The 24,850-nt window shown below is 40.9% G+C and overlaps 9 protein-coding genes and 1 non-coding gene across 10 annotated transcripts; 5 read left to right on the forward strand and 5 right to left on the reverse strand.

Moving 5' to 3' along the window:
- Window positions 1–229: 229 nt before the first annotated feature.
- BRETT_002283 (uncharacterized protein) lies at window positions 230–5,053 on the reverse strand (the record flags this gene model as incomplete). The annotated part of the gene is made up of 1 exon (XM_041280817.1): window positions 230–5,053. The coding sequence occupies one exon, from the start codon at window positions 5,051–5,053 to the stop codon at window positions 230–232; it is 4,824 nt and encodes a 1,607-aa protein (XP_041138608.1).
- A 3,542-nt stretch (window positions 5,054–8,595) lies between these two features.
- BRETT_002284 (uncharacterized protein) lies at window positions 8,596–9,468 on the forward strand (the record flags this gene model as incomplete). The annotated part of the gene is made up of 1 exon (XM_041280818.1): window positions 8,596–9,468. The coding sequence occupies one exon, from the start codon at window positions 8,596–8,598 to the stop codon at window positions 9,466–9,468; it is 873 nt and encodes a 290-aa protein (XP_041138609.1).
- A 777-nt stretch (window positions 9,469–10,245) lies between these two features.
- BRETT_002285 (uncharacterized protein) lies at window positions 10,246–11,298 on the forward strand (the record flags this gene model as incomplete). The annotated part of the gene is made up of 1 exon (XM_041280819.1): window positions 10,246–11,298. The coding sequence occupies one exon, from the start codon at window positions 10,246–10,248 to the stop codon at window positions 11,296–11,298; it is 1,053 nt and encodes a 350-aa protein (XP_041138610.1).
- A 769-nt stretch (window positions 11,299–12,067) lies between these two features.
- Window positions 12,068–12,637, forward strand: BRETT_002286 (uncharacterized protein; the record flags this gene model as incomplete). Its single annotated transcript, XM_041280820.1, has 1 exon — window positions 12,068–12,637. The coding sequence occupies one exon, from the start codon at window positions 12,068–12,070 to the stop codon at window positions 12,635–12,637; it is 570 nt and encodes a 189-aa protein (XP_041138611.1).
- A 737-nt stretch (window positions 12,638–13,374) lies between these two features.
- Window positions 13,375–15,756, reverse strand: BRETT_002287 (uncharacterized protein; the record flags this gene model as incomplete). The annotated part of the gene is made up of 1 exon (XM_041280821.1): window positions 13,375–15,756. One exon carries the CDS (start codon window positions 15,754–15,756, stop codon window positions 13,375–13,377), a length of 2,382 nt encoding a protein of 793 aa, XP_041138612.1.
- A 799-nt stretch (window positions 15,757–16,555) lies between these two features.
- On the forward strand, window positions 16,556–17,989 carry BRETT_002288 (uncharacterized protein; the record flags this gene model as incomplete). Its single annotated transcript, XM_041280822.1, has 1 exon — window positions 16,556–17,989. One exon carries the CDS (start codon window positions 16,556–16,558, stop codon window positions 17,987–17,989), a length of 1,434 nt encoding a protein of 477 aa, XP_041138613.1.
- A 132-nt stretch (window positions 17,990–18,121) lies between these two features.
- On the reverse strand, window positions 18,122–19,099 carry BRETT_002289 (uncharacterized protein; the record flags this gene model as incomplete). The annotated part of the gene is made up of 1 exon (XM_041280823.1): window positions 18,122–19,099. One exon carries the CDS (start codon window positions 19,097–19,099, stop codon window positions 18,122–18,124), a length of 978 nt encoding a protein of 325 aa, XP_041138614.1.
- A 658-nt stretch (window positions 19,100–19,757) lies between these two features.
- Window positions 19,758–20,975, forward strand: FLD1 (S-(hydroxymethyl)glutathione dehydrogenase; the record flags this gene model as incomplete). The annotated part of the gene is made up of 2 exons (XM_041280824.1): window positions 19,758–19,775; window positions 19,848–20,975. The coding sequence occupies 2 exons, from the start codon at window positions 19,758–19,760 to the stop codon at window positions 20,973–20,975; spliced, it is 1,146 nt and encodes a 381-aa protein (XP_041138615.1).
- A 126-nt stretch (window positions 20,976–21,101) lies between these two features.
- On the reverse strand, window positions 21,102–21,173 carry BRETT_002291. The gene has a single exon. It is a non-coding gene; the product is annotated as a tRNA-His (tRNA).
- A 2,661-nt stretch (window positions 21,174–23,834) lies between these two features.
- BRETT_002292 (uncharacterized protein) lies at window positions 23,835–24,674 on the reverse strand (the record flags this gene model as incomplete). Its single annotated transcript, XM_041280825.1, has 1 exon — window positions 23,835–24,674. One exon carries the CDS (start codon window positions 24,672–24,674, stop codon window positions 23,835–23,837), a length of 840 nt encoding a protein of 279 aa, XP_041138616.1.
- Between the last annotated feature and the right edge of the window lie 176 nt (window positions 24,675–24,850).

Here is a 24,850-nt window from a genome sequence, read left to right on the forward strand (position 1 = left end):
ACAAATGGATGAAAACAACTGGATGAAGTTAAGTGGTTAAAGATAATTGGTTGCGCAGATACATCATTGACCACATAGATGAAAGTATTTTACAAAAAGAAGTACATCAAACATAGATCAAATGAACAGATAGATACAACACAGCCACAGCTAAATCAAAACAATATATTAAATGAAAGTAACAAATAATCCAATACATGACATATTAAAAGAAATCAAAACAAGCACATCAGGCCTCGGCCTTCTCCTTGGCAGGATGCTTCTCACGGTATCTCTTCACCATGAGTGCATTCTTACGCTGAATCCACTTGATAAAGTCATGCTTCTTAGGAACTCTGACAAACCAGTACAAAAAGATGGTGGCAGCGATGTTGAAGACGATGTAGGCCCAGAAGATGGCAGAATCCTCCCAGCTGGTAAACTGAAGTGCGTTGATGGTGGAAAGATAAGCATCGGTGTTGGACATCTTGCAGTAGTAGCAAGATGAGGTTGCATTGGGATCGATCAAGTAGCCACCGGCGACCTTCATGTAAGGGGCCATGTAACTCTCGCAGGTTTGGAGAACGTAAGGCTCGAAACCAAGAAGTTCATCCTGGGCACATGTAACGGCAGCATTTCCGACGGCAGCCCGCAAGAAGCCGGCAATCCAGTATGTGAAAGGCGAGACACGGTACATGAAGATCCAGAATCCAGGAAGCTTGTCCTTGGAGACCAAAACACCGCAGAAAAGCATTGCGAGCGAGAAAAGCAAAGTGGCCAAGTTGGCACCGTTCTGGTCGATCTCAATACCAGCAATACATGCCTGGCCCAAAGTGGAGGTCCAGATGTAGAACTGGATGACGAACATCCACAAGACGATACCTCTGGAGTGAACGTCGTCCGTGGCAGTGCCGTTATGGGCGAAATCAACGGGGAAGTAGAAGCACAAGAAGGCAATCGTGCCTCCCAAGACCATCCAAGGAATTTCGACGGTTATCTGGGCGGTGATGAAGGCCAACCAGGAGAAAGTACGCGAAGGTCTCTCTCTGGCTTCGTACAAGTCTCTTTGTGCGATGTAATGTGGGAGCATCTGCTCGACCAAGATACAGAACAAAGCGGTGAACATGAACACGGAGAACATCTGGTTCTGCAAGCCCTGTATGGAGTTCGTGGCTTTGAAGAAGGTGAATCCGTTAAGGAGGGACGTGAACACAATCAATAGGAATTTCGAGTAGATGTAGGATGGAGATCTCCAGTACTGCTGGAACACTCTTTTCGTCACGTAGTAGTACTGGACGACCACCGAAGACGCGTAAGACGAGTTCTCGATCCGTTTCAAAAAAGAAGCTTTTCTGGCCTTAGCAGAGTAAATGCTCTGGAGACCAGTTCTGATTCTGGACAACGAGGTGTCAGTATCGGACTCGCGGGAGCTGCGGGCTGGGTTTTTCTCGTTGACAGCCTGGAGACGGTCGAGTTCTGCGGCTACACCCTGGTACTGGGAGCTTTGGAGCCAGACTTGGTGCCAATCTCTGTCTGGGTGGGCACCAGGAGCAGCACCGATGGCCTCAAGCATCCATTCGGCTGGGTTTGCGTCGGGAGGGCATGGGATGGACCCGTTAGACTCGAAATACTGGATGAGAGTCTGAGCATCAGGGCCAACATCACCGAAATACACGGTCTGGCCGCCGGATTTGAGCAAAAGAAGGTTGTCGAACTGCGAGAAAAGCATGGCGGAAGGCTGGTGGATCGTACACATGATGGCCTGTCCGGAGTTCGAGAGCTTGCGGATCAAGCAGAGGATCGACCAGGCAGTCTGCGAGTCCAAGCCTGAGGTTGGCTCATCGAGGAAAAGCAAAAGCTTAGGCTTGGCCACCAACTCCACTCCGATGGTCAACCTCTTTCTCTGCTCCACGTTCAATCCCTCGCCGGGCACCCCGACCACTGCATCTGCGTAGTTGTCCATCTCCAACACGTGGATGATATTCTCCACGTACGCATCTTTCTCCTTCTTCGACACACTCTGGGGCTGCCTCAAGTAGGCGGAGAAGCGAAGAGCCTCGCGAACAGTCGAGGTCTGCAAGTGCAAGTCTTGCTGCTGCACATACCCGGTGGACCGCTGGAACGACAGTCCCCTGGGCTGCGAGTTCACAAGCATGTCTCCCGTGACAACTCCAAAGGTCACCCGGTCGGCCAAAACGTCCAACAAGGTTGTTTTTCCCGCACCCGAGGCCCCCATGAGAGCAGTTAGCGTGCCAGGCTTCACCCATCCGTCCACGTGGTCAAGAAGCCGCCTCGTGTGTCCCTGGTACGGGATATCGTAGCAGACGTCTCGCCAGTGGAAGATGTCGGAGCCGGACTCCAATTGGATCTCGGTGGTAACTCTAGAGAGGGCTGCTGAGTCTGCAGTGTCGGAATCCAGAGGATTCGTGGATTGCGGATTGTCCTGAGCAGTATCTGGAGAGCTATCATCATGCTCGAACTGCTGGGGCTGTGATGCTGGAGTTGATGAGCCACTCGAGTTGGAGTTAGAGTTGGAGTTCTCCTTCTCGTCCAACAACGAAGAGGCAGCCTGCCGGGACTTCACAGCCATCTCCGGGTCGTCTGGATGCGCCCGAGGCCCTAGCTTACCCTCACGTTGAAGCTTACGCAGAGAAGAACGGAGGAAAACAGTCTTCTCGCCGCCTGCCCGTGCACTCATGTTGAACTCGACACCCAGCAAGTAGGTGCCCAAGAAGAACACCATGAACCCGATGCAGATGCCGACATTCCGCCACTTGTGTGCGTGCACGTAGTCGAAGGCAATGCGAATGTACCGGTCGCCGTTAACGGTTGACTGGGCGGGCTGTGCACCGACACAGTCGCAGATCTTGAATGCAAGAGGAAGCTTGTCGTAATCTCCACCCTGGGGCACCATGGTGGTGCACCTGATCTGGCGGAGGTGGAATTCGTTGATCATCATGGACTCGAACACGTAGGCGATCGGGTTGATGTAGTTGATCCACCTGGACCAGCCTAGCATGAAGTTTGTAGGGACGACGAATCCGGCATAGATGGCCATGGCCAAGACGACAACTGCAGCTGGGGTCATGGCCTGGGAAAGCGACTTGGTGAAGGATCCGATGGACCGGAAGAGGTGAGACATCAAGAAGGTAGATATTGTGGCAATGAAGAAGTAGAAGAAGAAGGCACCGGCATCACGCTTCAAGTTCACCATGAAATAAAGCGGGATGTTGAACGCGATGGACGTCAGGGCCTTCGTCGGGATCTCAGAGATGATGGAGGCAAAGGCCTCGGCCGAAGGGTGGTAGAGGCCGTACTCCTTGTGCTTCTCGACGATTGGCCGGGCCTCGTATAGCGCGAACACCTCCAAGACGGACATGAGCGAGTTGAAGAGGCAGGCGAAGAAAAGGCAGGCCCCCCTGTTGTACACGTCACCGGTTACGTTCTGCAAGTTGTAGAAAACAGAGCCGTTGAGAAGTGACATGACCAAGTTGACAAACACGGTAAATGCAGGCAACGTGAGGTCGTTGCGGACCCGCTGGAACGCCCGACGGGTCAAGTACCGCACCTGCATGTTATACGACACGGTAAACGGCTCGGATCCGCTTAGATGCTTGGCCTGCCGGGCTTTTTTCGATGCGTATGCCCTGCTTTTGAACGAGGCACCGCTGCCATCGCCGCCATCGCTGCCCAGCTGCCCCAAGTAGCTCTCGATGCTCTCCCTGAGCTCCGCGTACTCGGGCGAGGCCTTCCACCGGGCCTCGAACTCCTCCGCGGTCCGGGGCACCCGGGACTCCCATCCACGCCGTGGAGTCCGCTCCGATGGCGACGTGAGCGACGTGAGGAAGTCTGCGGCGGTCTGCCGGGCAGGACACTGCCATCCCTGCCGCTCAAAAAAGCCCTTGGCCGCCTGCGTGTCGCCAAAAAAGATCTGCCGGCCCTCGTACATCAAAATCACCGTGTCGAACAAATCGTAGGCCCTCTGCGAGCACTGGTAGATCGAGACGATCGACGTGGTGTCGAGCACCTGCGACGACAGCTTCAAACACCGCACGAAGTTCTCTGCGGACGCCGAATCCAAGCCCCGCGTCGAGTTGTCCCAGCACTGCAACCGTGCACCGCAAAGCGACACCTCTGCGATCGAAACTCGCTTCCTCTCTCCTCCAGAGACCCCCCGCACGTAGTCGTTGCCCACCTTCGTGTTGTACGTGTGCGATAGTCCGTACATGGCCATGTAAACACGCGTCATGTGCTCTGCGTACTCGTCACGTGACACGCCCTCGGGCCGGTTCTCCGGCACCTTCATGAGCGAGGCGAACTTCAACGTCTGGCCAACCGTGAGATGTGGGAAGTGTGTCTCGGTCTCCGCGTTGTAGATCACCTCCCCGCGGTAGTGCCGGGCGATTTCCCGCGGGGTCAGCCCCTCGTATGTCACCGTTGCCCCGGCATCCACGTGGTAGCCGTAAGTCTGCGAGGCCAACGTCTTGAGCAACGTCGAACAGCCTGCCCCCGGTCTTCCCAAGACCACGACAAGTGATCCTGGCCGAATCAACCCGTCCATGGGCTTTAGGATGTCAAACACGTTCGACTTGTCCGGGTGCACCCAGTCCTTCAAGAGCTTGAAGCTCTTTTCCACCCAGTTCAACACGTCTGCCTTGTAGTCTGCATCCGTAGCACCGCCGTAACACCGCAAGTCCTTGTAGAGCACCCCCATCGAATACGGCTTGTAGTAGTCCACGTCTTTGTCCTGGAGTGCCCGCATGTTCTTAATCCACATCTTTGCACTGAACTGCGGCGAATCCGGGTCCAGCCTGGGGTTGTCCCCGCCAAATGGCGACACTCCGTCCACCTGGATCTGCGATAGACGCGTCGATTGACGCGAGAGCGTCCGCATCAGCTTTGCTGCCACCCCGCCTTCGTTCTCTGCTCTCTGCTCTGCCTCATACTGCTCTGGTGCCGCCTGCTGCTCGCTGTGCACCGATGACGTCTCCGTGATCTTTCTTGCGAGATTCTGGATCTGCTGCTCATCGATTCCCTCATACTTGTCCTCATCGGGTTCCACTCTGATACTCATAGTTCAAGTGATTAGAAGAGGCAAGGGATGGTGAATGTGTGGGTAGTGATGCAGGAAGTGTTGTATTTGTTGTCTTATCTGTATGAAGTACTATAGGTAGTATTGTATCTGCGATTGTATATGTAGTTATATCTGTAGGTAGTAGCTAATATCTAATATCTAATATCTAATATCCTATATCTAATACCTAATGTCTATACTAGTATCTACTACCTGTTGCTATCCATATCAATCTACATCTTTACAAAATACGGAAATTCTCCCGCTTATATTCCCATCACCTACTTTTCCCTGACTCTCGGAGAAAATCACTGTCAGCGCCTCCTACCCGTCGGTAATTCAAATGTCATCATCTTTTTCGTCTGCCCCGTTAACATGTGAAAATCGGAATATCTGCCTTAGCATACCGGCCAAAATCCTATATGGGCCACGATTTCTGGTTTCTCCGACCAACTGCCGACCGCTTTTTTTTTAATCACTTTTTCGGTACTATTCGGGATTCTGCCCCCAACTTTTCTTTGTTGTCTCTCTCTTTTTGTTTTTTCTAGCGCTAAATTAAAATTTTTTTTTTCTGCCTGCTAGCTTGTTTTCCTCCTTCTTCCAAATCCCACCATCCGTACCCTTACAAAACCACAATATTGTCTAAGTCTTGATATTTTCTTGGTTATTGTTTCTCCGCTTTTCCTTTTAACTATTCATTTTTTTTCACGTCTAATTTTAGCTTAATCAAGGTCCACCTGACTTATTAATCCAGCATGTGTTTTTCATCTCTTTTGCTTTTACTCATTTCCTACCACCTCGACCCCATATTTCTCGATTTCCTTGTTTTTTCCCCCTGCACTAACCATCCCTGAGCTCCTGCTATTTATTGTATGATCCTTCCTCCTTGCATCGGCACCATACACTACATTCTACTTGTGATTTTATTTGAAAATGCAGATATTCGACATTGATCTGGCGTTAGTTTCTGTATCCTTTTTGTTCACCCTCCTTTTTCCCACTGCCACACTATATCTTCTCGCGTCTTCCACTCCTCAATTTTGAAATGTGATTAGGACGAAATCTTGTATCTCTGGGCTGATTTTTTTATTTTCGTTTGATAGATGAATCGTAACCGTTCGGTGGAATTCGAGTTACCCCGAGCAGCCCGGCCGGGCCTTTGTTGAGGAAGATTTTCTGTTATTTCGCGCCTGTTTTGTTTTCTCAAATCTATTCGACTTTCTCTTTCCAATCCTCATCAGGTAACTCCTGCAACTGGCTACGAAATAGAGGATTTCGTTGTTTTCTTGAAATTATTTGTCCTTCCATCTTTATTCAGGATTTACACAGTACACTAATGGTTCTGGCGCTAAGTTAACTTTTTAATTTCGCACTCCCTTTTTACCTGAAATTCATTACATTTCTCTATTTCCATGTGCTACCATAGATTTGATATATACCGAAATATGATGTCCGTAGATGGAGTAGAGAGATTCCAGATCTTCCCTCGAATAAAGTTGTGAAGAATGTGTAGAATCAAATTACAGTCAATTCTGCTAATGTGCAGATAATTATTCACTCTCTTCATCATTAGTCTAAATGGAGGATTATGGATTAAACATCAACTTTTAGCTCAAGAACTTATGCACGATAATCCTAGTACAAGGACAACCATTCACATCATACGGATGGCGGAATAACCGCATGTTTCCCTTATACAGTACAACCGAATTTCCACATATCTTCAAGCTGCATCTAAGTGTTACTAAAAAACTTGCTAACGGAAGTTTCAGCCAGCTCAAGCAGGATATTCGAAATCTAATGGCATATAGGCCTTCCTAAAGCCACTTCGGAAACGTTCTCGTTGTTCTACGTGACATAACCTCTCCGATCAAGGCGGTGTAGTCTCTACACAGTAATGTTTAACCTTAAGCGCTACATATTCTGCGCACGTTGACAATAATAAATCACAGAAGAGTGCTATTCGGACCCCCGCCCAAATATAAAAATGTTCATCCACCATCTTGAAATACTGAACAAAGCCTCTCGGGTGTCATTCGAGATTTCGGTAACATGTCTATCTTGCTGTTTCCCGTTCCAAGAAAAACGAGGATGCTTCTGGAAGATGCAATATTTTAACTTCCGATACATGAAGTCAACAAATCCGAAAATAGTATTTCTTTGCCTGTAATATCATACCTGATTCTTTCCCCGGTTTACTCCATAGAGCCGCTTCGTCAATTTTACTTCATCATTACAGATTTATGTGCTGCGGCTTTGATCTTCCCCGGATTTTGAGATCCGGTTGTATTGTTACTTCATTATTTTCGACTTTCTTAAGCACTGTTGTCATTATTTCTTCAAAAAAAAAAAGCCAATGCCCCACAATCACCCAGTACTCCAGGAAATTTCATTGGCATGATAATGAGTGTTCTCTTCAGCTTTCTCTATCTTTGTTAACATTTTGGCATTGTTTATTGGCAGCACATAGGAGACCAATAAGAAAAGTATTAAGAATAATTCAAATATATCTGGCAGATAAATCCCCTTCCGACTTGTACCGATAAATCTCGATTTTGCCGTACGTTCAAACAGGTGAATGTCCTTAAGCACCAGTAAAAAAAAAAAAGCATTAATGGAAAACGCGAGCATTCTCCAGAAGCTCCGCGATAAATTATGCTCCCATAAATGGTGTGTATCCCAATAGTTTATTCAGCTCTGGCACCCCATGAAAAAGTTTTTGCACGATCCATTTAAGCATTATTGGTTGAGTTGCTTTATTATGCATGTTCACAAGCGCCGCATCCCCTTTCAATAATGCTGCTTCCGGATTAGTAAAAAGTCAACCCACACGATAATATATAAAAATAAAATGAAGTCGTATCGGCTGCAAAACTGTACGTAATTTTTTTTTGTAATTTTGCACTTCATCACAGTTACAATAAGGCACATTGAACGTGCCAAGAACTGATGCGTACATAGCTCAAGCATTTGCTACAAGTACTAATTGAAATTGTGACAAGTTGTGGTTTTTATTTCTCAGCCATTATAACGTGTTTTGAAAAAAGATCGTTAGATAAACTCTCACGCATGTTCTTCTCAAATAGCACACCCGCATGATATACCCAATGGGCGGGCTCAACACTTATTGAAGATCATTAATTCATTTCAAAAACGTAGCCGTTTAGGTTTTCTTTTTTTAAGAGCGTTTTTTTCCTTTATTATGCTATTTAATGCAAGCCGTACTGCCTAGAATACTCTTTTTTTCGCATTCGTCATTGATAATTGTTACGTTTCTCCTAAAATCCCGGCTATAGGAATACTCCGCACAATTCTCATTAATAAATTATTGGTAATCTACCTGGACTAATAACTTGCTTGTAATTAAACTATAAAGATATAAATACACTTTATATGTCTCTACTGCCGTCAAATTAGAATCTAATTCCGCCCCTCTCTCATTTACCTCTTCCTCCCAAAGCATATATTTGTTCGTTATACATTGCATTTTTGCATTTTTTTCTTTTGCTTGCATTGTGCTAATGTTTAAATTTCCCTTTCCTATGGAGCATCCAGCTCCCGAAACCCAAAAATCCTCTCATCCTCATAAATCAGAAAACAGCAATGATATTATTCCTTCTAGTTCCTGGATGGATTATATAGAAACAACTTTTCCACCTGAAGCAAGTGAGTCTGTTGATGATAATCGAATCCCAAAAGATTATGACTACAGGCATCCAATCAGAAGTGGTTCGGATGTCTCAACAAATTCATCAACATCTAGCAGCATAATATCCTCGAGGCAGTCCGAAAGTTTAAGCTCCGAAGTACCGGTACTTTGCTCAAGTTCTGCTTCCGACATAAAATCCCAAGATGATGAGGCCACTGATGGGCATGAAAGTATCTTACCAACTGGAAGCAATGCAGGAATTGACTTTATGACCTCTTTGATGGAGCAATACCAGAAATCCGAGGATCATTCAATCACGCATGTTCCCATTAGTGGATCACATTCTACTCAAAATACACGTTTTTCTCATCATGGCCCTATCGACTCTACACAAAATAGTTTAGCATCATTCTCCGTGATAAATCCGAAGACATTCAAATCTTCAATTGTTCTACGCTCAACAAAAAAGAGGGCAGTTTCTCATCAACGGAAAGCACATAGTAAAATTGAACGCAAGTATCGCATAAATATAAACTCTAAGATAGCCAGGCTTCAGAAGCTTGTTCCTTGGATGTGCGACGACGATATTTCGTTTCAGATCTCTCCGGATGGAAACATAAAGCCCCCACGTCTAAAACAAGAGGTGAGAAAGTTAAACAAGTCTATGATTCTTGATATTGTTACGAGATACATTATACATTTGAAGGAAGAGAATCGAATTCTTCGCTCAAAGGTAACGACTTATGAATCAAATGCAATAATCTAATTTCCAGGTTTCTTTTCTTGAAAAAGCCTGTTTTAATACTATTCGTTGTTAATTCTGATATTTTATGTTTTTTATTGCGATATATACAAGAGAAAGAGAGAAACATGGTACGACGAGTGATATGCCGTTTGTTGCCTGAACCTTTTTTTGGTGGATAGCAACCAATTTCTTTCTATTCAATCTGATTTTCTTACTAGTTAAGGTCACGCTTGCTTTTTTGGTTTTGTGTGTTTTCTTTTACTCTCACCGGTCTTATTGTGAGTTGTACTTGATTTTCCTTTTTTCGTTTGTTTTTTGGTCCCTATTTAACTTCTGGGTCCAAAGTTATGTTTTCCTACAGGATTTTGGGTTCATCTCCGATTAAATATACCCTTATAAACGACAATTGTTTTTTTGTAAACGTATTGCATGCAATATTAAACAATTAGGTTTTTCTACGATGTTATCGTAAAAATAGAGTATCATCTCCGGTTTTCTTTCCTTGTTCCAAGTATCGTTAATTCAGCTACTTCGCTTGGTATAGCATATACAGCTCGCTACTATTTTACTACGCGAGAATCACTTTTTTTTTAACAACCCCTCAACTTTTTTTTAGATTGTGTGTTTACTCCACTCGCTGATAACAACAACACTCGTTGCATTCAGTCTCTAAGCAGATATTAACTTCCTCTTATAAGACAATATACTGCCAATTAAATCAGTGCATGTCGTAAGTGGCATTTATTCAAATCAAGTCATTACATTCATTAAGTTGTGTTCACTTTAATTAAATTCATTATGTCTTTTCTAGATAAAGACTCTTTCAAAAGCTTGAATGTACAAGGGCGAAAAAGGGAACACAGACCTGGGGTCAAAAAGTTAAGGAGCTTAAGCAGCTTACTGCGACCAAAAAGGCAAAGAAGAATTCCAAACGGAAAATTTCAAGTGATTGATAATCTATCGGTATCAAGTTTTGGAAAGGAAGAATTGAATAAGAGACGCAAAAGAAAGGCGAAGGTTTTTATAGCTTCTTTGAATGATTTGCCTAATGATGAACGAAGTTCCATGGAAAATGATGTTTTAATACAGAAAGATGAGGTAGACGAAATTCTAGGCGGTTTTGATATGAAGAATGTAAAGAAGAATGTGGGCCAATTGGTAAGAAGTATGGATAAAATTAAGAAGCAAAACGATGAGCAGATCAAGAAAAGCGAGCGTTCAATTATTGAAGTGGATGATAAATCTAGAGATGATCAGTCAAAGGATGATGTAGAATCAAAGATACGAAAGATGAAGGAAAGTGTTGATGTGGTAAGTAAAGCGAACATGTATGATAATACTCGAAGAAGTAAGGAGGTGAAATTAAAGTATGAGGAAGAACGGCCTGATTTCCATCCTAAGGTTCTGGGGATAGCAGGACTTAAATCAAGAACATCAAAATATATATCTTTGTTGGAAAGCATTTTAGCTGGTCAGAGGCAATCATATTTTTACGATATTGCTCGTGGAATAAGTCTAAGGTCTCGTCATCCATTCATTACAGACCTGGAACTTATCAACATCTCTAAAAGCAGATTTCACGGATATTATGGTGCAATCCGTGCACATGTGATATCTTCATATATAATAGATCAGCTTGGGCCGTTGCTAAAAGAGAAAGTTCAAAGGAATAAAGTCATGAAATTTTGGAGAACAGATTATTTTGCATTGTATGTACTAGCATCAGAAATAATAGCGCGATTTGTTGAAGACGATATGCAGTTTGATACGCTTGATGAAGCGTATGTGGAGATGGAGAATACGAACGATTATGGTTTATATGTTATGGATAAAATTCCGCTTGAGGATTAACATGTTGGAGGAGAAATAATACTAAGAAAGCAAGAACCGGCAAGGCAAGTTTTGTATGGAACTATAAATGAAGGCGGAGTGAAATTTGTATGCCAAGACTCTATAAATGCATATTTAATAAAGCAACATTTGGGATAATAATGTTGGGTAAAATGTGCATTTAGCTGTAAGTTGTCGACTATCCAATAATCCTCAAAATACTGTAAATAGGGGTAAAACGATAATGACTATTTGCAGCACCCTGAACTTTATGGTGTGTGGATGCTTGCCTTTTCTACGGTGTGCGGTATATTGTTAGAGTAAAAATACAAAAATAAGATAATTCAGCAAGAACAAGAAGGAGGCGAATTCTACGAAAAAGCATTTCTTGGTTTCTCTATCAACCGGACAAAAAAAAATTAAAAAAATTTTTTCTATTGTGCTCCAGAAGTAAAAAAAAAATTGTTTGGCTTTCTTGCCCTAAGTAAAGCACAAAATATGCACTAGTCGGCAAGGGATAGCAGCAGCCTCGCTTGGAATTCTCACACGTTCTGAGTTTATGAAATTTTACTAGTGAAATATTTTCGGTGCAGTTTTTTTTCTTAAAGGTGGTGTTAAAAGTCAAAACTCGCCCTTTCAACAGACGTTGCTTTTCCTTCGCAAATTTCGAAGTTCTTACTGTTTAACCAAGCGTTCATTTATCTTCCGTGGAGTCTTTAATTAAAGAGCAGGAGGTTGTCTAGTGCAGAAGTGCGTTTTTATTAGTCGAGTGGTGTTTATACATAGAATCATGGCTTTTTTCCCAAGAACTTGTTACAAGTGTGGTCTGACTGGCCACAAGGCTGAGGACTGCCCTCAGACCCAGAGATTGTGCTACAACTGCCGTTCTCCAGATCACGAGGCCAAGGACTGCCCACTGCCAAAGCAGACCAACACGAAGCAGTGTTTCAACTGTGGAAAGATTGGTCATATCAGATCCGAGTGCCCTGAGCCTCCTCACCGTCAGGTTAAGTGTTACAACTGCGGTAAGTTTGGCCACGTTGCCAAGGATTGCTATGCAGAGAAGAGATCCGAGAAGATTGTGTGCTACAACTGTGGTGGCTTCAACCATCTAGCCAAAGATTGCAGAGCTGACCCAGTCAAGTGTTACAACTGTGGAGAGACTGGTCACCTTGCCAAATTCTGCCATAGCAAGTCAAAGGCTAAGGTCTGCTTCAAGTGCGGAGAGGAGGGTCACCTGGCTAGATTCTGCCCAATGAACGACGAGGAGAATGACGAGGAAGAGACTGCTGAATCTCCTGCTTCTGATGCCGCTGAGGCACCTGCTGAAGCTCAGGCTCAGACTGCTGATGCCGAGTAAAGGGTTTTCTCTTCTTGATTAGCCCTTGTGTTCGACTTGTGTCCAGCGTAGTGATGATGTGGTCTTTATTTTTGTGCTTGCGTGGCTTTTAGTTTTGCCGTACATTTATTTGTTCGTTTGTTTGCTTGTTGGCTGAATATCTGGAGGCTTGAATGTTTGTTCAGGCCTGAAGAGAGAAGAGAAGAGAGTCTATGTCATGGAGTGGTGGAGACTTCTCGCTATGGAGGTATTCCGATACCTACCCTTGTATATCTTTCCTACACTCTGCTTATGTTTTTTTTTCTTTTTCACTCCTTATTTCAGTATATATTCTATCTATATCCCATCATCATAATCGGAGACAGACTAGTTTGTCTTTTTTTTGTGTTTTTTCTAGCGGCGTATCATGCTTTTTATATCTGTTTGGGTCCGTATTACTATTGCTGCATCTCTTGTAGTCAGGTTACCATCACGGTTTATTTTTTTTTTTCTACATATCCCCAATTTCCCCAATTTCATTATTCCATACATCGTTCATTCTATATTTCTGTGCATTGAAGTCACGGCAAAAAGCGTTTAATCAACCAGCAGGGTTTTTTTTGATAACGCTTGCCTGGATTGTTTGCAATTATCAACCATTCTTTATCCGCCAGTAATTATTCCAATCCAGACGGCCACGGTCCTTGTTTGGATTATTTACATTCAAGGTTTAAGTCCAGCCATTGCAGTGAATGATGTACATTATCACTAATCTATATCTAATATATGCCTTTATAAATAGCATCGGACATCAAGCAAACATCTTTCATCTCCATGTAATCGTGAACACGAACAATATCGGACCCAAAGCCTATCCCCGCCGCAACACATGCTCCTGTTCCTTCAACTCTTTTCTTCGCCGGATTCTTACCTGTGATAGCACCAATGAATCTCTTTCTGGACGGTCCAAGAAGGACTGGAATATTATCAAAGGATATATACTGCCCGGTCCTCTTGTCAAGTTGTTTATAGCATTTGAAGTATGGTAGATTCCTTATCACCATCACATTAGCGCTCAAACCTTTGGCAAATCCAAGTCCTGGATCTAAAATAAGTTGCCAGCGTTTAATTCCTTGTTGAAACATCTTACACATCAGTTTTGACAATTCTTTTCCTATTTCACCTATTTCGATCTCGCCTTCCGTTGTTCTTTCGTTATAAATGACAAAATTTCCATCTGGTGTCGCGTTATAATCTGTCAAGCTAGTCATGGTGTTGATATTACCACGAGTATGGTTGATTATGTATGGGACCCCATATTTTGCAACCACGGAATACATTTTATCATCAAACATACCAGCACTGATATCGTTAATTATATCAGCACCAGCCTTAATAGTCTCTTCAGCAACCCTTGCACGATATGTATCAATGGATACTAATATCTTGTCACCATACTTCTTCTTTATTGCCTTCACAACAGGAAGAATTCTCGAAAGCTCTTCGTCCTCCGTAGCCTGTACCGAATTTGGACGAGTTGAGCATCCGCCGACATCAATAATGTCAACATCATTGGATATCATAGATGCAACACGATCCATCGCATTACTCATTCTAAGATTATCCACGCTTCCATCACTGAATGAATCCGGAGTAACATTCAGAATGGCCATAAGCTGAGTCTTTGATTTCTTGTGGATGCTTCCGTATTTCATATATCTTACACTGCCATCCTCTTTCTGTATTGGAACTATTGTCCATAAATCTGAACTTTCCTGTTTGTTCTTATCGACCTTCTTTTCCCCAGTTAATAGCTGTTGAAGATGTGAATGTAAAGGTTCAGCTGTAACTGGATGAAGCATATCGGGAGGAACAAGTTCGCATAGAGGAAGCATCACAAATGTTCGCTCAAGCATCCTGATATGTGGAATGTTAAGATCCGGTGTGTTAACTATAAGGTTGTCGTACAAAATAATATCTAGATCAATTGAGCGTGGACCGTTCGCAAACTTCTTGACCCTATGTAAAATATTGTACTCAATATCTTTGAGTTCTTTTAATAGTTCCTCTGGTGTCAAATCTGTACTCACTTTTAGACATCCATTGAAAAAGTCTGCCTGCTCTAAATAGTACATTGGCTTTGATCTATAAAGAGATGAAGTAGCGATAATGTGAATTTTCTTGGCTTCAAGTGCCTTTAAAGCGTTGTTTATGTTCTGGAGCTGGTTTCCCTGGTTTGTTCCAAATGCCAAATATGCAATATGATGGCTTATGCTTGTTGTTTCTACTTTCATTTGAGATTCACTGTTAAGATTGGGTATTTGAAACTTATCAGTTGATGCTGCCGAAGAGTCAAATTTAGCAACACTATTAATATCATGGATCTGTTCCCTTGTTCTATCGGATTGTACGCCAACTGATTCAGCACCAACTATTGCGTCTGGCTTACGAACGCTAACACTAACTTTGGCATCGTCCTCTGGGAGACCCTGCAAAATCATCTTGTTCACATTGATTGACAATGCCTCTACAGTTTTGAAGTTTGATTCCTCAACATACTGTCGTATTTTCATAGCCAGTGATTCATTAAATCCGGGTACTTTCGTCTGCCCATCAAATTTCATTGGAATAGTAATATCCAGCACAACCGGCTGCTTCTTAAACCTTTCAAAAGTGAATACACCAATAACAGCCATGCATCTAAGACCATTGATATTAATCTGGTCCCTGGTAAGCTTATCACATATAAATTCACCATTGTCGGCTTTAGTTCTTTCCATTTCCACGCCAAATTCTCCGCCAGCATCAAGTTGACGACTGATCTCAACTTTTGCACTTCTGCATGCTTTCAAGTTGCACAATATATCGTTGAATATATGCATTCCTAAATTGCTATATGTGGGAAAAGATCTTTTGGCATTTTCTTTTGAATAATCTAAAAGTTGTCTTGAAAGAACGGCATAGTTGATGGAATATTTTAAATCATCCGTTGAACCTGCACGCTCGAAACTAGTGTGCAAGTTAGTGCTGATCTGAAGCTTTTTAGGCTCACCATTCACTAAAAATTGCAACCTAAGTCGTTGGATGGTAACTGTATCATTTGTGATATTCTGTACGGTCCCTATTGGTCTGCTACGGCCGTGTAGGGCAGAAAATCGCATGGCAGTTAGAACGTGTGATAGAAAATTGGTCCTAGGAACCAACCTCGAGGTCAGATTAGAAAGTGGCAACGTCGGACAAGAACTGCAAATGGCCCAGCAGTATATGCGAATGTCAGGCTATTTTCAACCAATGCCAGTGGTGGTAGTAAGACGTCGTCTAACGTAATAAATTTTTGAGGATAGGGGTCCAACAGAAAAAAAAAGTTGGCACTGTTAAAATAAATACACCGAAAAACTTTGAGAGAGCGGTGAAAATTTGCGGAGATTTGGCTGACAAGCATTGTCCATCAAAGTGACTCGATTTATACGATTGAGTTAAAAGGAACAAAAAAGGTACATAAAAGAATTTCAACAAAGCAATGACATCAAAGTAACGAAATAAACTTATTTGGCGTCCTTCCTCCAAGTTGTTGCAATGTTATTTAACATTCGTTTCCGGTAGGTTTCCCAGACATTTTAATTTCCTTCCCGTCTTGCTGCCTGCTTTCTACCACGCGACCTACACGGAGCGGCCATTGAACATGAAGAAAATGGCCTGCCAGGAAAAAAAAAAAGATGGGGTCGCGTAACATTTTTCTCTATCTCTGCGGGAGTCGTCTGTCTTTCCGCGGTCTCTTTTTCTTACTTCCTCATCTTTTTCCCATTTATATCATCTGTCGCATCTCATCTCGTACCGATCAAATTCTAACCTTCCTCGGTATGAATATTTAATTTTACCGCCTTGATAGACTACACCTTCATTCATTAGCTTTTATATGCCACGAACTTGAAAATAAGAGACGTGCTCTCATCTGATAAAATGAATTCAATGTTAGTAAGACGATTTATGGCCACGAGTGTTAAGCCAGCAGTTAGCAAAACTGGATCGACAACTTTATCCGATATTCTAATTGTGGGTGCAGGACCTGCGGGATTGACATTGGCCTCGGCCATCAAAAATTCACCTGTGCTTCAAGATTTAAAGTGCATGCTTGTGGAGAGTAGCCGTATCACAGAAGATATGAATGATTATTATGCAAGTCCTCCTAAATACTATTCCAATAGATGTGTGAGCATAACGCCAGCTACCATAGACTATCTAAAAAAAATTGGCACTTGGAACTTTATCAAAGAAGAAAGAATACAGAATTACGATTACATAAAAACATATGATGGTTTAAGTGGGGCCGCAATGGACTTTGATGCACCGAGTATGGGAACGCTGATAGAAAATTACAATCTGCAAGCCGCCGCTTATGAAAGAGTCCTCCAACTAAACGAAGAGCAGCCAGAAAATAAACTTGTCATAAAGGATGGTAACAAGGTTACTCATATAGCGACGGATAGTGAGACTGGTTGCCCAGTTGTAAAGTTGGCCAGTGAAGAGAAGATCCGGACTCGACTTTTAATTGGATGTGATGGAGGACGATCTCCCGTCCGAAAGTTTGCTCAGATACCTTCACGAGGCTGGGCTTATAACCGATGGGGGATTGTTGGAACTTTGAAGTATAAAGATACTGGTTTTAGATCACCTACCGGCTGGCAAAGGTTTTTACCAACAGGTCCTTTAGCACAGCTTCCTATGCCTGATGATTATTTAAGTATTGTGTGGTCCGTTCCACCTGAACTTGCAATGATTGTATCTGGCCTTACGGACGATCAGTTTGTATTAATGTTGAATGCAGCTTCTCGTTTAACTCAGGATGAGCTTGAAGTGTTATATAAACTTGCACGAGATAAACCAGAACAGTTTGAAAAAGAAGCCAAATGGAGATTGGACATGTTCAATGCAAAATTGACGACAGAATCTGAGCAGCAATATCCTCAAGAAATTGAATCGATCGTTCCAAAATCACGTGGTCGTTTTCCCTTGAAACTTAGTCATGCAGACGATTACGTTGATGAAAGAATTGCGTTAGTTGGCGATGCTGCTCATACCACTCATCCATTAGCAGGTCAAGGCCTAAACATGGGACAAGCAGATATTCAATGCCTTGTCAAAACACTAGAAACTGCAAGAGAACGTGGCCTTGACTATGGTACCAAGTTTGCGCTCGACCCTTACTTTAGTAGTAGATATCCGGTCAATAATGCCACGCTTGGTGTTGTCGACAAAATTCACAAGATTTATGGAACTGATTTTGCACCCATTGTATGTGCCAGATCCTTGGGAGTTAACATATTAAACAATCTTCCCTTTATTAAAGATTTGATGGTCGGGCAAGTGAGTCATAGGGAACTTGAGAAGAGATAATTGAAACAATTAAGTTTATTTCGATTACAGTTTTATTATATTCTTCTAGTTAATGTATTTATGGTATGCTTATGAATATTCAGAACTTGCGCATGATTTGTTTAGTAAAAATATTTTAATAGAAACCTGTGTCTATTTTCTATGCTGTCGTGCTCTCTTAGTACTCTGACTAAAGTCAACATGAATAACCCGTCCATCGATTGCTGCACCATCCATTTTTGAATATGCTCTTTCGACACTTTCTGCGTCTCCAAACTGAATAAAACCATAGCGAAGAGACGCACCTGTTCCGTGGTCTCTAATAATATCAACTGAAATAACGTCGCCAAATCTTGAAAATATACGTTGTAAGTCGCTTTCCTCGGTAATTGGATTCAAGTTACATATAAAAAGAACTTTTTCGCTTGGTTTGATCCTGGCAGATGGTATTTGATGAAGGATTTCTAGTGTGAGAGCCTGTGCGTCAGATTTTAGCTGGTACTGATCTTCTGAAGTTGCATCACTTTCTTCGTCAAGCATAAATTGAAAAGAATCTATCTGCTCTTTTGTAGGAAAGGGTTCCTTCTGAGGAATCCTAAAATTTACATCAATAGGGTCTGGAAACGGATCCACTAAAACGTACGTGTGTAATATGCGTATATCCTTCAAAGGCCGGTTATGTTCATCAAGTAACGACTTATTAATCCTGTTTATTGTTCCATATCCCTCAGCAATGCTTCCAAAAATACTGGTTCGATTCTCAAGGGATTCCAATCTCTTGGGATCATTTGTAAGTGTTATTATGAATTCCGAGCTAAATCCTTGTGGCCCTTCTCTAATTAAAGAGATCAGGCCCACCTGGTTATTCTTTAGTTTAGAATTTGAACAAGAGTTGCTGTATACACAATTATCTTTAGACAAAATGTCATAAATGTTAGAAAACTTTGGCTTTTGTGGATATTGTGGATTTCCGCATTGGCAAATAAAATCCTTCTGCACATTAATAAACGGGCTGTAATAGTAGTATTTAGATTTGCATAGCTTTATAAAATTGAAACATTCGTTGGAGCATCGTTCATAATATAGATCAATAACGATGTTACCCTGATTCGTTTCAAGGAGAACACTCATTTCATTTAGGTATGGTCAAAAATGATAATGATTTGTTTGAAAGCTTCGCATAACGATTTCATCATCTAGAGTTCGTTTTGAAAAGCTACGTGAAGCAATTTGAATTCAAAAAGTTGAAAAATTAAAAAGGAAAATTTTCCGAGCAATCGAATTGGAGAGAAAGTACGATGATAAGAAAAGATATGTATTGAATAGAACAGTAATTTTTTCTTTCTGCTTCTTTCTTTCCGAGACTCGTCCAACTATTGTTCGTATAATTTGCTATTATCAATCTAAATAATAAAGTACAGACCGATCGAGACCCAGTTATTGTCGGTAAAAAAAAATTGTAGGAGTTGCTGATAAAGTAATCCGAACTCTGGGACTAAAAAATTATAGACTATACCTGAAATCTGATTGACCGGTATCGAAATAGACTTCGGAAATCAAATATGTAATTTTTTTTTGTCATTGATCATAAATAAGGCAAGTTGTTCATTTTCTGTTTCCGTTACATGTATTTCAGTAATTACACATTCATTTATTTGTTGCTTTGCAATAAAAGTGCGCGATTGTGAACTATTTGATACGTAGTTGACTCATACCCGAATTTATAGTTGAACTGTCGATTATAATATAGCATTTTATTCAAGTCCAGAATCGATCTTAGTAAAGAAAAATGTCAACCACCGGAAAGGTACGTTTACCATTTAACACCTCTAATTTTTTTATGACTAATACTAACTATGTGGTCATGTTTTGAACGCAGACTATTACATGCAAAGCAGGTATCTGCTGGGGTGCAGGTCAAGATGTGAAAATTGAAACTGTTGAAGTCGCCCCACCTAGGGCTCATGAAGTGAGAGTTAAGGTGGCATATACAGGTGTCTGTCACACTGATGAATACACTAGATCTGGCCAAGACCGTGAAGGTGTCTTTCCAGTTATATTTGGTCATGAGGGTGCTGGTATTGTCGAATCCATAGGCGAAGGCGTTATCAATGTCAAAGTCGGAGATCACGTCGTCTTATTGTATACACCAGAGTGTGGTGAATGCAAATTCTGTAAGTCCGGAAAGACAAATCTTTGCTCAAAGATTAGAAACACTCAGGGAAAAGGTTTAATGCCGGATGGTACGGTTAGATTTACCTGCAACGGTAAACCTATTTTTCACTATATGGGTTGCTCATCCTTCTCTCAATACACAGTTGTCACAGATATTTCCATTGTCACTGTTAATCCAAAGGCACCTATGGATAGAACCTGTTTGTTGGGATGTGGTGTTACAACCGGTTTTGGTGCAGCCACTAATATCGCTAAAATTGAGAAAGGTGAAAACGTTGGAGTTTTTGGAGCAGGATGTATTGGTTTAGCGGTTGTTATGGGTGCCGTTAAGAAGCAGGCTGGAAAGATCATTGTTGTGGATATTAATCCAGAAAAAGAGGCTTGGGCCAAGAAGTTTGGTGCAACAGACTTTATCAATCCAAAGACTGATTTAAAACCGGGAGAAGATATTGTGCAGAAACTAACTGAACTTACAGATGGTGGTTTTGATTGGGATTTCGACTGTACTGGTAATGTTGAAGTCATGAGGAATGCTTTGGAATCATGTCACAAGGGCTGGGGTGAATGTATTGTTATAGGTGTTGCACCTGCAGGTGCAGAAATTCATACTAGGCCATTCCAGTTGGTCACCGGAAGAGTTTGGAGGGGTTGTGCGTTCGGTGGTGTCAAGGGTAGATCACAAATGCCTGGAATTGTGGATGACTACATGACAGGCAAGCTTGATGTCGATGACTTCATCACTCAAAGGTATCCTTTGGAAAAGATCAGGCAGGCATTTGATGATATGCATAATGGTAAATCCATCAGAGCGGTCATTAACATGCAAAACTAAATATTATCATGTTTCCTTTATATAGTCTCACTTTAGTCTTGTTACTTATTTTGAGGTAATCAAACACTCTCTTTTATGCGTCCTAGGCATTTGGAACGTGGGTCTCAACGCTGCTAAAAAAATAACTGCCGTTCCCAGGAATCGAACCTGGGTTGCATCGGCCACAACGATGAGTACTAGCCACTATACTAGAACGGCTTTTACGACAAAACAGAAAATATGCTCTAATATCATATCAAAAATATTAATAAGAAAATTTATATGTATTATCTTTGTTATGTTCCCGTTCAAAGAATAATTGTAGGCTACTTTCGAGTAAAATTAAATTAACTGCTTTTTATAAAATTATGAAATCTAGTAGTCATTCAAAAGTTCAGAGAGAAATGATGGATTAATCACAGATTGCAGTTACGTCGACACCTCTCACCCAGCCGACCTTCAAAACTGCTAGGAACCTAGCTGTCGGAGTGTTTAGACAATGATAATGTCAGCCATTACATATCAAGACCAGTCAGTTAATTTTTCATCTGAATAAATATAAATCTAGCCTTAATTGCAATAAAGATATTTGCCCAAACATTTAAGAATTGACATGATAACCCTGTCTTAGAACAATGAAGTTTTCATGAATAAAGATGATCTTATTGTAGTACATAACTTGTACATAAGATTTAGTATAGACATATGAACATCTCTCAAATTTATATAATTGTCAGTCCTATTTTTAAACAACACCTTGGGCAATAGGCCCTGTTCCCTTTAGAACCCTATAATCCTATTCTGTAGCTTTGACACTAAATTTGAATTTTTAAAAAACACATCAACAGTTAGAAACAACATTAAATTCATTCTTTATTGATGATTAAAAACTTTTGTTAGATATAACAACTTCCTTTTGTAAATGAATATAATATATTGTGAATATTCTATCTGGAAAAACTACATCAGCTTGTTTCATACTGTAGAAACCAGAAGAGGATTAATGGTATTTAGGCATGTGCATTTTCCATTTTCCCTCTTTTGCTTCATCTTTATTACATTGATTTCAATCTTTTTATACATAAACGGATGTAATAAACTATGTAACAGTGTTTCTTTTAAAAGCAATCAACTTCTCACCCGAAAGGAATCAACAACAATATTAGGAAATAAATTTACTCCCCTTTCGAATCAAATAATTCATCACTGCCTTTCGGCCCAGCCAAACAACAGCCTATTCTGTTATTGAGAGCATAAAATCTTATTTAGTATCATGCTATTCTTATTAGATGCCTTTCATTAATCTGATTTGAATGATAAAACGCGAAAATAGCGATCAAATTGGTAACTCATGTATATCCGTCTTAGGAGGGGTGTTCTTATATGGCCTATGCTCCCTTATAGATGACTCAACTTTATTTAGTATGATTCTGAATTTTTCTGCAAAGTAATTTCAATTTAGTTAAACATTAATCAAATATCAACGGGATCAATGGGAATTAAAAGGCCAAAAGAAGGTATTTTTTGTTGAAATTGACGTTGTTCTTCCAGGAGCTAGGTTTACTCACAGAAATGTATGCGTGTTACATATGTGACTAAGAAAAGGAATAATATATTATAATTAGATTTCATACATTTAAAGAAGATGACATTTTATTCGTTATTCAAGTTTTATAAGAGAGCCACTTTCTAGGTAAGACTCACAGCCCCTTATGTAGGATAAGCATCGGAGTATTTGGTAGGTAGCTTCTCAATAAGCAAAGGTAGAAAAGGAATGAATATAAATTTAAAATTTTTAAAGACATTCATGGTTTAAATGTACATACATCAAAATATCTTTAAATATAACTTAATGTTGAATACACCGTATTTGTTTACATCCATTTTACTATGATTAGAAAAGGGAATCATGAAAGCAAGAAAAAGGATAAGGTATATATAATAATAATAAGAGGAAACAGTAATTTACATAAAATATTGGTAGGATTCAATAATCCCATTGAAGGTATCATATTTTAAAGGCCTAAACATGAACTGCAGTCCCACAAACTTTGGAGTTGTTTTGACAATAAAAGTGAAATAATTCCATCAAAGCATTTCCGCCGAACACTGAATTAACAAAAGGTTAAGATTACAAAATTAACCTCTAACCAATCCCTTCTCAAGGATTGTAATTATCTATTACTCCCCATGAAGCTTCGGATATACTTTGATGATGCACCACTTCTTTATCATTACACAGAGGATTCATCAATATATTTTCATTAGATCACTCGGAAAACCCTTTATCATGTCTGAAATAACGTTGCTAACGAAAGAGCCAATAACTTAAAACCAAATACCATACACAGTTATCTTTAATCAAACAAAAGCTTTCATACGTTGTTAAACAATATTGGATCATTCTGAAAAACGTTGTTTGCTGTTACTCTTTAAACCTTACTCCCTACAAAAAATTTTCAGTTTTCGTACCGAAACAGGAAAAAACTTTTCAAATTTTCACCGTACGTATCCTAATATATAAAGAGCGGAGTGATTCCAAAATTTAAACTCACACAAGGTTTTCTCAAACTTTTTTTCTTTTGAAATTTCTCTTTCTCCAATCAAAAAGCCCAGGAGATGTTTTGCCACGATGGTATAACGCTATATTTCTAAGTTATTGCCGTTGCCATACTCTTATTATCATAAGTATGATTATTTTATCTCCGAGAATGAATGTTTATTCCCTGTTGGAAGTTTGGATTCTGATTATTCAGATGGAGTCTGAATGTCGATATATGGGACACAACTATTGGAAATGGCGTAGTTTATTAGTTATAAATGCTTAGAAAAAGATATATCGATTATTTTAATGTGCCTCTTGGTTAGCAGTGGTTGCTTTTACTTTTCGTTAACCAAAGTCTTTTCAACCTGACTCCATAGTCTAAGAAACCTCTCAAATTCATGGTGCGTTATAGGCTTACCAGAAAAACGTAGCTTTTCATAAAGGCCCACCATATCTTTCATTGTGGTAAGCTCATAGTCATTAAGTTTATCTGTCATCTCATCGTATTCATCGAGAATGAGTTCCTTGAGTGTACATTTATTCTTTGGTTCGATGAATCGGCTATCGTTTAATTGTATTTTGCCCCTGTATTTCACCTCTTGGCCTATATCACAAACGACATTATCATACACCAAATCATTAGGTAAAACTGTCATCTTGGATGACGTTCCCTTTTGTTCATGGTACATACCATCGTGAAATATGATGCCTTTGGGGCCGGCTGTTTTACTTATCCGTTGGCATCTAATAAGCTCTTCATGAATGTAATCCGATACTGGCTCCGTTATGTCAGCAGAAGAAACAGGTATATATATTCTTGGGATGTCCTGGAGATGTGCTCTATTAATTAAAACACGCACAAGATAAAGGACAAAAGCTGATAACACGAATAAAGCACATGCACCAATAATTATCAAAGTATTTATAGCAATTCGGGATGATGTCTGAAATGACTGAATAATAAGATCAACAGGAATAGCCGAGCATAGCACAGATGTTATGCCTAAAACAATGAAATATGACACGGAGTAAAGCCAATAAATTAATGCCTTCGGCTTCACCTTTTTTATCTTCTCTAAATGAAGCCTCCATTTGAATAACTTGGTAATCCAATTCGTCTCACGTACCTGATTCAGGCTTGGATCAATCGAACTCTCTGCAAGTAGAGTATCCATTTTCTACCTGCTTTATAAATCATACAATCAATTCCACCACTGAAGCAGGTCCTCAGATATAGTTGAACTCTAGTGTAGAGATCCAGATATCATCAGCTGAATTTTTTTTTTTTTTTTTTTTTAAAGACCACAAGCAAGAATATGTACAAATCAGCAAACCGTTTTTCCATCAGCAC

This window comes from Brettanomyces bruxellensis, chromosome 9 (assembly GCF_011074885.1).
Source record: "Brettanomyces bruxellensis chromosome 9, complete sequence".
Lineage (NCBI taxonomy): Eukaryota > Fungi > Ascomycota > Pichiomycetes > Pichiales > Pichiaceae > Brettanomyces > Brettanomyces bruxellensis.